Genomic DNA, 14,312 nt, shown 5'->3' on the forward strand with positions numbered 1-14,312 from the left:
TCAAAATTAAAGTCATGATAAGACAATTTGAGACTGGTAAAATTAAAATTTTGTCCAAACAACAGGAGTGGCTTGAATCATTATTTTAATCAATTGTGATGATCAAATAAATATAAAATTATGATAAAAGTTGTGATATAGGATTACCTTGTTATTGATAATAATGGAACAAACAAAAAAGCTAAAAATTTCCTAATTAAATCTCGTAATGAGAAGAAAACAAATATGCTATTCGATTCCTCTGCAATTTGCTAAAATGCAATCATTTCCTGGAATTGAATCGTTAAATAATTTGGTATGAATGATAGAATTTTCATTAAAAAAAAAAACAGTTTATAATTGCAAAAAAAAAAAAAAAATTCTTAGGCTATTAAATAGAATCATACGGAACAGTTCATTCCAATCAAGCAGCAAATGTTTTATTTTAATAGCCTAAGGCTTATTAAAATATACTGAAATTTTGTCCTAGGATATTGCATTTGTGCTATATAAAAATAAAACAAACAACGAAATATCAAAAATTGATATTCAAAAATTTGCAACAAAAATTATAGCTATATGCACTTTGGTAATGTTAAAAGAAAAAGTATAGAAAAGGTGATTCTCTCCCTCTCCCTCTCTCTTTTTCTCTTTGTCTTTTCTCTTTCTTTTTCTTAAGATAATGAACAAATGATGTAGCTGCAATAATTTTTATAGATTTATGTGCTTTAGTAAATTAACTGATTGGTTAAAAAATTCCAAGGTTTCAAGTTCCATTCGTTTTAAACAGATGTCTGTCTAGGTGATGATAAAAGAGAGAAGTTGAAAAAAGAAGATAAGATATGATAGGATAAAATGAAATCAATTGATTAGTATAGTTCCTATCTTTTTGTCATTGCTGTGATGTTAAAAAATGATAAATAATGGATAAAATGAAACGAATTGAAATAAATGTATTCCTTTTTTTTTGTTAGGGAGAAAAAACGCGGGGAAGAATTATTTTCCATATTATAATCTAATTGCAAATTGTTTCTCATAATTTTTCGTTCAATAATGTTTTGCTTATTTCAATTTTGATTTATTTATTCCACAACTATTAATTCATTTTAAAATTTCGCGAAACAAAATTTGCCAACGATCGAATCAATAGTAACCGAATGTATAAATCAATATAATTTTATAAACATTTTGATTTATTTGATTAAAGCTTGAAAATTTTAAGGTATTATCGCAAAAAAAAAAAACTGATTCGCCTAATAAGAATAAAAAATCAATTTATTTTCGATGCTGATTATATATTACACTATAAAATATTTACGTGACATTTTATCATTGATTTATTGATTTGATAAGATAAAATACAATGATATTTTAGCAGAAAAAATGAACAAGTTAATTATGTAATTTTTATTAAAATGATATGTGTGTAATATGATAAAGAATACCATAAATACAGAATTTTTTTTTTTAATTTTCTTACTCCAGTGTGGCTATAAAATAAATGATTAAATGTATTTGAAATGGACAAATTTAAGTCTAAATCGATAATTTAAAGTTTAAACCTGAGCCTTTATGCAATAGCTTTGTTATCACTTACAAAATATGTGAACAAATGTTAATTTTTTCAACTGTTCGAATTTCAACACTGATAATAATCTTTTAGACTGCGAGAATTTTTAACACTGGGGAAAAATATTGCGAACTTTTTTAGGGAAAACAAAATTTTGGTAAATTAAACTTTTCATTTCCTAATTTGATAACAAGAAAGAAAGTTTCGAAAAAAGCGTACAAATTATGAAGTATTGATTTCAAATTTAGCATTATTCATACCAAATCATCGATATATCTATACTCAAGCTGTATAAACATGAATCAATTTTTTTAAATGACTCCTCAGTAATAAACATTCATAATAATGATCGATGTTTGAAATCTATTTTAAAAAATGAGGTTAAATTTTAATTGAATATAAATTAATCATTGATAAACTTTAACAGATTAATTAAGTTTTGAATTATTTTGGTAATACTGTTCATTTTGTAATTATAAAATAAAAAATTATTACTATCTTACTGCAATGCATGTTTTCTATTTATGTTCGTTATATATTCCACTTCATTCATACAATTCTCTCAACATTTCAATGATAATGTCTCCTATGACTTATCTTGTCAGTACCTTATTTTCTCTGGTGATATTTTATGATAAAAACTAATTGATAGTTTAATTGTAAAAGGTTATAAGTCCATTTAGATAAAAAAAATTCCCACTAAATTTATTTTCATTTATTCATTAAGCTATGAATCAGTAATTAGAGAGCAATTAGAAAGCTATAAAAATTTTGCAGATTATTCTTTTGGAAATAAATAGTTTCTATTAGTAGACATAAAACAGATATCTTCTTTTAATCATTTGAATGATTAAATGTTTAAATTGATTTATTGAAAATATTGAGACTTTATAAAAATGATTCATTAATCTTTCATTCCCTTTTTTTTTTTTTTTTGTATAATTTTTGATTAAAATAGCAGAACAATCAAGTTAAATGATTCAGGTAGTGATGGAAAACTTTTTTTAATTATCAATTTAAATTAGTGTTTAAGTTAAATTTTTTGAAATTTAACAATGATAAAAAAAAAAGTTTGTAAAATTTTTTCACTTATATATTTGATAAGAGATAATTATGCATATAATATTTTCATTGTTAAAATGAGTAGCAACGTAAGGATAATTACATTTTTTCCCAACAATTAGTTTTTTTTCTTTGGGTAATAATTTAATGGCATGGAGACAATTTTTTCACAGCGTACAGTGTAATGAGCATTTGGCAATTAAATTTCATAGTGAGGCCGAGCTGAACTAGTTGGCAAGGAAAAGATGGACTGGGTTAGACTGGGCTGAACTAGGTTAGGCTGGTTGCGGAGTGATATGGATGAGCTGTTTTGTGGGAATGATTACGGGTTGGTGAGAGGTAGAAGCATGGGTAGGGGAATGAAAGATCGGTTTACATTGTATTAATCGAAGAAATGCTAGAGATTACTATAAGGTGAGAGATAGTGTTATGGCAGAGATTGAGAAACTTCACAAAAATCGGAGCGGCAAGTATTGTAGCAGGGAGGAAGAGTAATGGAAGTAAGTGTTAGAGGTGAAGAAATGGTTCAGTTATTGAAGTTGTGAAATAGCACAGGTTAAGAAATTGAGGGAGTTGTTGAAAGGTAGTGTTCGACATTTGGAGAATATTTGGTTGGAAGAATATTTGAAATTTGCGGAATTGAAATATTATATGATTTTTTAATTTCAACTAGTATAAAGTCACTATACAATATTGGTGTTTCTTTAAAAAAAAAAAAAAAAAAAAAAAGAAGATTTTTCTTTAAAAATAATTCTGAAAAAAAAAAGCTGCGGAAGTTTTTAAAATTGATGAAACATTTGAAATTGTTTCAAGTTGAATTACATCAATTCATTTTGTCAAATACTGTAACTATCTGAAAATATTATTTTTATTATTTACTTTATTTATTTGAATTACATGTTACAATATATTTGCTTCTTTTTTCTCTCAGTTTCAGATTAAAAGGAAAGATGCATTTTGTGAAGAAAGTAGCAACAACTGAAGAGCAAAAATTGAAGATAGAAAAAGAAAGGACTGAAAAATTGAAAATTTACTGTAAATTGAGGGATCGCATCTTTGAGAAACGGATGAAAGGTAATATTTCGCGTTATTTAAATAATTTGCTTATGTATCATATATCTGTTTAGAAGTTATTGGTGTTTTGTACATTCTTAATTTGTTTAGATGGAATTCTGAGATAAAACTTCACAAAGTTAACAATGTTATTAATGTCATAGCGTTAGAACTGTAAACTGTGTACGAAAAAGTTTTTTTTTTTTTTGTGTGTGTTCAAATATCAAATATTTTTTGTATTTCAATATCAAATAGAGGATAATCAGACAAGTAACCATTAACAAATAATTCAATTCTGATAAATAGATAAGGATAGTAATACTGCTTGCCTTGACTGTTTTCGATTATTTTTAAGTTGGGACAGTCGGAGTTTTCATCTTAATGTTTAAAAATCTTTAAATATTTAATTTTTAATATCGCTTTAGATATTTAATTTAATATATTTTTAATATCGCGCATAAATTTGATGAGGAAATGCAGTTTTTAATTAAAATTTGTAAACTTGTTTTTTTATAAGTTCAAATCTGAACGTTATAGGTGAACTGGACGAGGAAATGTTATTACTAACAGCTTCTTTGCTTGAAAAAAACCCAGATATTTACACATTTTGGAATATTCGTCGCCAAGTGATCAATTTATTGTCAATGGTTGAAGAATTTTATTCATTCAGCTTTGGCTTACCGTAACCTAGCTAAGTTAGAGATTATTTGGGTAACTGAAAGTTGTAACTGATGCGAGTGTTGCGGATATCCATCCTAATTAATTTTTTAACATGTGAAAATGCAGGTGATGTGAAGTGTGAGAAATTTTATATGTACAAGTTGCATATAAAAAACAATGTTTTTTTTTTTTGAATTTTTTTTTCTAAGACTTTCAGAATTTTTGGTAACAACATCCTTAAAAAATTTCCCTGAAATCTTCAGAATGTAACTTTCTTCAGTAAGCGATAGTCAGTATAAGCCAGCATGTAACTGACAATTCATATAGAAAATAATAATTAATAAAATACGTAATAAAGGAAGATTTCAGAATAATACATGAAATGATTCGTTATCTGTAGTTACTTTTTTTTCCAGAAATTATCAGAAGAAAGCGACGAAGAAAATACAAAGAGAAAGGATCGCATATTTCTCTCAGAACTGTTATTAACAGAAGCTAGCTTAAAGGTATTTGCTTTATTTAATGTTTATTTTTCAGTTAGTTCAATCATAACGTTTTCCGTTTAGAGAAAACAGATTTTTCGTATTAAAAATTTATAGGATATCATTTTTTTTTTTTAAAATACATTGCTGCATGTACAAAGAATTTTGCCTCTTCTGCTTTTGCTTCATAGATTTGATCTGAATTGTTCTTTCATTCCTGACATCCTATCCGTTTTGAAGAATAAAACTGAAAATGCAGTCAGCTGTTTTATAAATCTATAAGATTAAAATAAAATGTTGTAAACGAAGCATTTACATAAACTACAAAGAGAAAATATTATGAAATGTTTTAGTCTTCATTACCATCAACTCTGGGGTATTTTCATATATTCTGCATTAAGGCAAATTCCAAATCATATTGTGCCTGGTTTTATCGTCTTTGGTGTTTCAAACAATTGTCAAACCCAGATATAGCGGAGGAATTAGCAGCTTGCGAAAAATTTTTGAAGCTGGATGGTAGAAATTTTCATTGCTGGGACTACCGGCGAGAAATAGCTCGATTTGGTTCTCATTCAGCTGAAGAAGAACTCAAGTAATAATTACGAATAGAATTTAAACTAATTGTTGGCTATTAGTACATCTACTGTGGGTTTGTTGAACGATTATTGTGATTATTTAATTGTTAGTTTTGGTACATAGATTATTTGATATTTCTTTGTAGGCTTTTTCAAATTTCAGTATTCGTTCAGAACTATTTAATATTCTTCTGTGAAAATGAAGAAAAAATGAAAAATTAATTCCTAAATACTAAAGACTGGTAATATTATAGAGAATGTGAGAATTAAAATTAGAGAAATTAATTCTAACTTTTTAGGTTTTCAGATAGATTGATTAATGCAAACTTCAGTAATTATTCCTCATGGCACTATCGTTCGTCTCTTCTGCCATCATTATTCCCTGATACTGAAAATCAGCTAACTGTAGATAAACCAACATTATATAATGAATACCGAGTATGGTTTTTTTCTCTTTCCTTAGGATTGATCCCGTTCTGAAAGTTTTTATTGATTTCTATAATATAGATTGAAATGAAGAGTTAAAGGTTTTTGTTAGGATGTTTTATGTAACTGGCATTTCTCACTGATTGTATAACTTCTCAATGGCGGCGAACACCTCGCACTAATGATTCGAAAAATTCTAGTTACTTAATAGTTTCTCTGAATCGGATAAGATTGATTGCTTGGGACAGTCACTTAAACCACCTGTGAATATATTTTTTTCTATTCCCCAAAATAGAATTCCTTTGCTGAATAATGCATTTATTTTGTACTCTAAACTAAACTCAAATTGTTCAACTCATGTTCTGATTTTCTCCTCCTTCTTTTTTTTATTGGTATATAACAATTTACACTTTTTTGTCTTTATTTTTTTCTTTTTTTTTTTTTTTTTTTTAGGAAATATCATTCAGTTTTATCACCTTTGTTAATCTTCATTATTTTAAGAAACTGGAAAATGCGTTTTTTACGGATCCCGAAGATCAAAGTGCTTGGATATTTGCTGAATGGCTTTTACTGTCTGATGAAAAGAGAAAAAAATGTGAGTAATTTTAGTTGTTTTCTTACCAAATGTTTTTTAATATATATATATATATATTAAATATATATATATATATATATATATATATATGATTAAATGAGGTACTCTTATGCGCATTTGTTTTCATATATTGGGACAAAATGGGAAGCAGGTTCAATTTCAAGGAATGTATATAAATCACTGAAGCTACCTGTAAGAAGTAAAGTTATATTTTCAAGATGACATTGATAGTGTCCATTTATTGGGATTGATGTTCGATTTCACTCCTTACAAATGCAGTCATACGGCAGTTTCATATTTATCAGTCACATTTGATCGTGCTATAAAGCTGACAAGGATATCTGATTTTGTGGTTGTAAAAATGAAAAATGGTGATCAATGGACTCCCTTTAAGGTGCATTATCTGCAAGTATTCATTTTTAAGCTTTCAGTTTTGGTTTCATGTTTGAAATATTTATCAAAATTTCTTTCTGTGCCTTAATTTACGGCTTTTTTCTCTGTACATTTCTCGGATTTAGAATTCCGAAATGGTAGATAATAGAACATTCCGTGCTAGTAATTCATATCGATTTGAAATCGATGACGAAATAGCCGAATGTCATTTACGTCCTTCACTTGGTGAACCGTATGAAATCATCGATATGGAAAGTGGATATGTTAATTTTGATGAAATTTATCACATCTACCACATCAAATGCAAACCAGTTAATGAAGCACGAAGAATTATCATCGAAAAACTGATGGATAATTGTCAGGAACTGTTAAGTGAACTGAAAGTTGAACAGAAACAGGAGATTTTGAAGGTATTATAATAATTCGATTTTTTTGAAAGCTTTCAGATTTGATTATCATTTTGAAAATAGTCTATCCTGGACATTGGGTCTAAAATTTGCTTCAAATTTTAGTTACTGCAACTGTTCATGCACTTTTTAAATTTTTTAGTGGCACAAGAAGCACTCTGATAGTTATTCATTCGTTTTAGAACTTTGTTATACAACAGAATTCGTTCATGTTATACGTATGTGACGGTTACACTAATGTATCTCAGATTAAAGTTGATGGCATAATTATTTTGAAATTTTTTGTTGAGTTGATTTGCTGTTAAAGCTAATATATTTAACTAGATCTCTTGCAGTGGCCACTTCTTACATATACCTTTGCGATTTTGGAATTAGAACCGATTAAAATGTTTTCAACAATTTTGACGAATTTGGAGGAATTAGCTACAAATGTTGATCCACAGCGATGCGAAATGTATGAAGAGATGGCTATGAATTTACGAATTAACGAAAAATTACGCCAGAAGATAGATAATGTGCATAGGATAGATATTTTATTCAGACAAGTTGATGGTCATTTTGTGGGAAAACTGAAACTGGACAATTTGGGTCTGAAAAGGTTTTTTTTCTTTTTTCTTTAATTCAATAATATAAATAAACAATTTTCCATCGTTTATTAAGCAGTTTTCAATTGGTGAGCCTTTAATTAGCTAAATGGATGATGTTTAAGTAGTTTCTATAACTAGATTATTTTTCAGATCAATTATAATGAATGATTTGTTGTAAACTAAATAAGATGCAGGCTTTCTCAATTATGATTTTAGGAAAGTTGTGTACTACGTTAACATCCTATTTTGAGGATTATTTTCAGCTTTTCATTTGTTCCAAGTTTTTTGGTTTCACTCAAAAACTTTCCTTTTTGTTAGATTCTCTATTTACTCCATCATGAATGGAAAATGATGCAGTCGGAATTCGTAGGGATGGAATAATTATGAAAAAAAAAAAAAAAGTTTTTTCTATATTTCATGTAACAGTATATCCTGTATTTTAGCATTGACCATTTAAAATATTTGTCATCATTTATTACACACTTGGATCTTACTGGAAATAAATTCACCAATTTGTGCATTTTTGAATCTTTTCGTCGTTTAACTCATTTACGACTTTTTAATAATCCTATTACCAGGTTAGTTCCATAGCTTTAAAAAATTTGTCCTTTAGTGAAAATTGTTCTTTATCACTATGAACGAAACGCTAATATTATCGCAATTCTCAATCTGATTAACTTATAGTTTATCATGTTTAGATATATTTCGAAATTTGCAAACATCAATGTTCTTGAAATTTATGTTTTGTATTAGTTACAATTTAATTAATTTATTTGATCAAATACATCATTCTTTCAGTTTTAAAGGTATAAGTATGTTGCCGCAGTTGGATTATCTTAGTGTTGTCGAAATGGCCAAGAATGATTTGGATGTTAAAGATGACTTTGCACTGAAAAAGATTAGAATGTTGGAATTTGAAGAGTCAGAACAATCGGTCAAAGTATAAGAAAGGTAATTCATCCCAGATCTCAGATATTGAGTGAAGTTGTTTGTCACTACCAATATTTTATTAATGTATATTTCTATTTGTTCCATATGTTTGTTAATCTAAAGTATATTTCCACTCAAAAAACTTAGTTGGGTACAGAATCGTTTCTTTGCGACTTCTCAGAGAACTGTCCTAGATTTTGTCAAGCATGCTTTTAGTGATACAGGTTATTTTTGAATTGGTATTTTCCGGTATTTGTAGTTTCCCTGTCAAAAAAGTGGATTAATTTTCGAGTAGCTAAACGAAGGTATAAAGTGATTTTCTTTAGAGAAAATGGTTTCTGTGCTTATCACCTAAATGAACAACGTTGAATTGTGATAATCGCCATCAAGACGAAGTGATGATATAAACAAATCGATAACTTTTGAGACAGAAGCATAAATAGATTGTCCAAGCATGGGCAGCATTGAAGACCAGCAATACACAAATAGTAATAATGAATTAATTCTGATTTTCAATTATCTGTAGTTGACGATAAATTGATAAGAATTAAGTGCATTTTCGATTTTAAAGCTTTATCAGCATGTCGCCACAGTTGAATTATCGGAATGTTATCGAAGTCGTCATAAAGAATTTGTATATTAAAGAGAACTTTTCACTGAGAGAGAGAATGGAATATTAGAATTTGGAGAAAAAAAAAACAACGATAAGTAACAAATCGTTTTTGTTAATTTTGCTAGGTTTTTACTTCAAATTTTTATTTTATGTTGAAATACTTGCAACTTAATGTCTTTCAAGTTCAAAAATGAAGTTAGAATTTGAAGCAGTTGTCGGTTTTTTTATCACAGCTTATGTCTAATTTTTTACATTTTTTTTTTTTTACAATTTTTCAATCAAATAATTATACCTGTGGATTTCTTTTGTTTAAGTATATTATAGATGTATAAATTTGGTGCATATTGGTTGTTAAGGTAATATGCAAACTATCACATCCATTTGATTATGAGAAATGGCATTTGTAGTTTAAACAATTCATTCTCCCAGGTAACAAGCACTGGGACATAAGCAATTCTTGTGGGAGGACATTAAAAATAAACAAAATTTGGTGACATAAGAAAAGTGCTATAAATGCAGCAACACAGAAAGTAAGGGAAAAAAGAGGATAGAGGCTTTTATGAGTGTCCCCAGAAGTGTAATCATGGTAGAGTTTGAGGGAATCGATTTAAGTGGGGGCTGGCATTGATCGACTAGATCATAGAACAGGTTTGTATTCCATTAAAGGAGGAGGGTATGGCAATCTAAATTGGGGTGATACTGCTTTCGTCAACTGCTGCTGCATTCAGTTTTCCTGCTATTGTTTACTCACCTGCAATTCTTATTTCTTTTATTTGCTACCAATTAATTTAAAGTTTTTGCCCAACATAAAATTAATTATTTACACAAGTATCAAATGATATAGAAATTCAAATAGTTACTTTATTGGATTAGTTAGCTAGAGCTAGCCATTCAGGCATTAATTAAATTAGGTTATTCGTTGTTCATTCATAGTTCTTTAAAACATTTCGAATTAGCATGATTATGTCTAATATTAATTGTAGATTTTTAAAAGATACTAAAAAAGTAGAAAATATATTTGTAGCATTTCCGGTATGATTTTTATGTTTTCAGTTTCCATCCAACCATGTATCATCGTTGTGAACATGTAGATCATATGGTTGTAACAAAAAGAAAAAAAGGTTGGATAGAAATGATTCTTCAAATCTTTTTCAAGTTTTCTTTTAAAATTTTAAACTTTAAAAAAGACTAATAAATGAAGAATTATTTCCCATAAATTTTTCCCGACATTTTCATCATTTCAAATCTTTCTCATCATAAATGATGTATAAAATGTTTGCAAATAATGCTTTCTTTTTCGCCTTTAATTATTTACATAAAGAAAAATTTGCATTTCTTCGTCTTAATTTTAATCCTATTCTAATTTAGCCATTTTAAAAATAACAGTAGGAAAAAAAAAGTGATTGCAAAAATTCTCATTTATTTTTCTATTAGTTTTATTTGATGAAAAATTTGGATGACATTATAACTGAATTAAATCAAATTATATAAAAATATAGGCATTTTATTGTGACAGGACGTCAATTACTTTAATCGTTTATCTTTTAAAATACTCAACGATTAAATGATTAAACGTTCCGATCAGATGTATATTCTATGGATTGATATTCCGGATAATTGTGCGCAAATATTTGACAACAGTATAATTTCATACCTATAAAATAATTAAAAAATCTACAATATCACTCTTAATCTTTTTTTAAAAATTTCTTAATTGTTGAGATGCTTTCAAATTTCAAATCTTATCACTAAATAAAAAAAAGCTTTAAAGGACAAAAAAAGAACGAAAAAAAGGCAAACTCCAATACCAGGAAAAAGAAATAAACCTTACTTTAACATATTATGTTGTGAAGAAAAATAATCAAATAATGATTGGTTAAACATTAGATATAAAAAATGATAACAATGACGAATGCATCGTTTGCTTTTTATTATTTTCATCAAAAAAAAAATTCATTTCAACTTGTTTAAACTCTCATTTAACTAATGATTTCTGCGTTTTTTTGAAATGATCAACACATTAACAGAGAAGTGAGCAGCGCATTTTCTAATGTTTGTGTTTCAATCTGGGAAAAATCAAAGGTCAACAATCGAAGGTGCTCCACTTCACATCTATTTTTATCACATTTCGTTCGCGACGATGAATTTTTTTTGCTTCTCTATCACAACTGTCACATCAGTTTCATTCTTCGAGAGATGTACTTGCATTGCTTCGGTGTATTGAATGATAAATATCACCGGATGTTTATGTTCATCCAAATGCGTCTGCCAGTCTTTTTGTCATGTGAATTATCTTAATGGTCAAAATTATTATTTTATCGATTTAAAAAATGAATCAATGCATTTAAATTTTGTCGTTTTATTTATTTGTATTTGATAAAGGGAGGAAAATTTAAATGCCGAAACAAGAATTTGAATTTATCGATTATCTTGGACCATTAGCTGTATCTGTATGTTTTGTTATAGCACTATTTATTTTATCAGCTATTATTAATTTCATTTGGATAACAAAAAATGACGATCGAACAGTTTTTGAAAAAGTAAGTTCTTGGCTGAATTTATATGAATTATATTTTTTCTTATGTATCACATTAGTTTTCTACTCTCAACTGATATAAATAATAAGTTTGATCATTTTTTACGTAGTACTATCTTTACGTGATATTGCCGTACGGTTCCCGTAAATGAATGATAATTTACTGAAGTATTCATTATTGTAATTTATTGAACTATTCCTAGTATAAGATGATAAAAAGAAATTTGAAATACAATAGTTAACATTTCATTAACTACAGTTTGGCTCAACGTTTGATCTTCGATGTGGTGTGCATCGAATGCGGCATAGGCCAAATAAGGTCACATTTTTTATTGCATTCTATAATTATTAATTAATGGTCTAAATTATTATTTCAATTTTTATCAGAGTAAAAGAAGCGGCAAAAACTAAAGGAATGAAGTATTGCATTTGATAGGAAGTTTTATTTTATTTTTGAGAAGTATTCCGAATTTCATTTAATTGGATTAATATTTCTTTAATAAGTTAATTTAATTAATTAATTAATAAGAAAAGTTTATGTTTTTTTTTTCAGTCATGGAAACGAGTTCAGTTAATTGATAATCAAGATGTATAAAGAACAATCCTCAACTATTTCTGAGATGAGGAATGAATTATCATCCGGTAGCTATAAAGCCAGAAATGATAGTACCTCAATTAATATATGATATGATTATAGATTAATAAATTTTACTGCCTATTTTTTTTTTCACGTATTTTATGATGTTTTCCTATTTTTTTTTTCTTTTTGCAAATATCAAAAATACTAAATGATCAAAAATAAGTGAAACCACGTAAGCCTAATTACGTGAAGATATACAGCTTTAAATCTTGATTTTTTTTTTCCTTCCTTTCTTTTTTTCTTTTTGTTTTAGCCTATTTTAAAAGTATAAAATATTTTCATTTCAATTATCCACTCATCTAAGCACTTACTTAACTTTAACTGCTGCTACCACTCAAGTATCCACTCCACTACTGTTATTATTTACTGCTACTTATTATTACAATCTCTATACATTTCCGCTCTGTTTATTTTACTGTGGCTATTATTTTTCTTTTGCTATGAAATTAAAATTTAACTTTTTTAAATTCAAGATGACTACAGGATGAATGCCTTTTCTATCAAATAGTGATATTGTATTCATACTGTTAACTACTGATTACATAAGTAATACTGGTAGAATACTAGTTATATTATTGCTATAATTACAATTAGAGCATCAGATAATGATGAATAATGTTACAGATATGATCATTTAATATCACTGTTATCATTTTAAAAAAAACCACTGATTATAATAATCAATAATTACCATTATCATTCCTATTCCTATTCCGTTTAGTAAGTTGCATGTACTTTTTTATGAAATTTGATATAAACACACTTCAATTTTCTTTTGTATCGATTATTATGCCTCCTTTTTGTAATGTCACTTTTTTAAAAATTCTAAATGCATTATCAGTTCTAATCAGGAAAACAGACACAATTTTGAAGAAATTTAAAGCAAATGAAGTTAATGAAATTTTTGAAACTGAAATTCTGTATCATTTCATTTTTTTTTTCCAAATAGAATGAATAAGTGAAATAGGTAATAACAGGCGGTAATAATAAATAATAAGTACATAATAATCGGACAGTTGTTGTCGTATCTAAATTTTTTTATTGTTGTATCTAAATTTAATTAAAATTTCTGAGAGATGAAATACGAAAAAGACGAATTTCATAAAGAAAACAAAGGCTAACATATTTACGTTGTTTCCAGTATCAAATTAACGAACAAGCAGACTTACCAATTCTAAGAATTTGACCTACTCTTATTCTTATACTCTCTTTAAAACTGCAAGTCATCTTGCTACTCCTTTCAACAATTCCACTATTATAATCTTTACTTTACTATGTATTTCTTAGGTTTAATTTATTTCTTGCATTTTGAGAATGTAATTATGCTTCAGTTGAACCAAAACTTTTTATAAATTCTCTACAGACATTTTAATTGCGGCAATAAGGAGATTTAAAATGGAATGTGAGATGAAATTATTTACAGTAAAATTGCAAAACATACAAAAATGTATACAAAAAAAATGATAGAAATAACAAAATCTCAATGAAGCTAACTAAAGAAAAAGACAGAATGCAAGAAAATTTTAATAATACTTTGATGTATAATATTAAAACCGAACATCTACTCATACTATTGCACATCGTTAGTTACAACAATTAATGTTTGTTACGAATTCCCAGATCTCAGCTATAAGATACTATGATTAAACCAGAAACAATGATGAGCAATACAAAAACAACATAAAAAGAAATGATAACAAAATAACACCACTGAAATGATATCACAACGATGATACAAATATGTTCTCCATAATGCAATAAAAAGAAATTGATAAGGCATTCTTTTTAATTTTTACCGATTAGT

General features: G+C 27.4%; 2 protein-coding genes across 2 annotated transcripts; both read left to right on the forward strand.

Moving 5' to 3' along the window:
* Positions 1-3,561: 3,561 nt before the first annotated feature.
* Positions 3,562-8,735, forward strand: Bm5120 (Protein prenyltransferase alpha subunit repeat containing protein; the record flags this gene model as incomplete). The annotated part of the gene is made up of 11 exons (XM_043074968.1): positions 3,562-3,685; positions 4,202-4,311; positions 4,741-4,830; positions 5,160-5,398; positions 5,681-5,819; positions 6,309-6,402; positions 6,621-6,796; positions 6,921-7,205; positions 7,538-7,800; positions 8,233-8,367; positions 8,588-8,735. The coding sequence occupies 11 exons, from the start codon at positions 3,562-3,564 to the stop codon at positions 8,733-8,735; spliced, it is 1,803 nt and encodes a 600-aa protein (XP_042930902.1).
* Positions 8,736-11,728: 2,993 nt separating this feature from the next.
* On the forward strand, positions 11,729-12,463 carry Bm5466 (Uncharacterized protein; the record flags this gene model as incomplete). The annotated part of the gene is made up of 3 exons (XM_001895985.2): positions 11,729-11,872; positions 12,128-12,187; positions 12,422-12,463. The coding sequence occupies 3 exons, from the start codon at positions 11,729-11,731 to the stop codon at positions 12,461-12,463; spliced, it is 246 nt and encodes an 81-aa protein (XP_001896020.1).
* Positions 12,464-14,312: the final 1,849 nt, after the last annotated feature.

Source organism: Brugia malayi (assembly GCF_000002995.4).
Source record: "Brugia malayi strain FR3 genome assembly, contig: Bm_v4_ChrX_scaffold_001, whole genome shotgun sequence".
Lineage (NCBI taxonomy): Eukaryota > Metazoa > Nematoda > Chromadorea > Rhabditida > Onchocercidae > Brugia > Brugia malayi.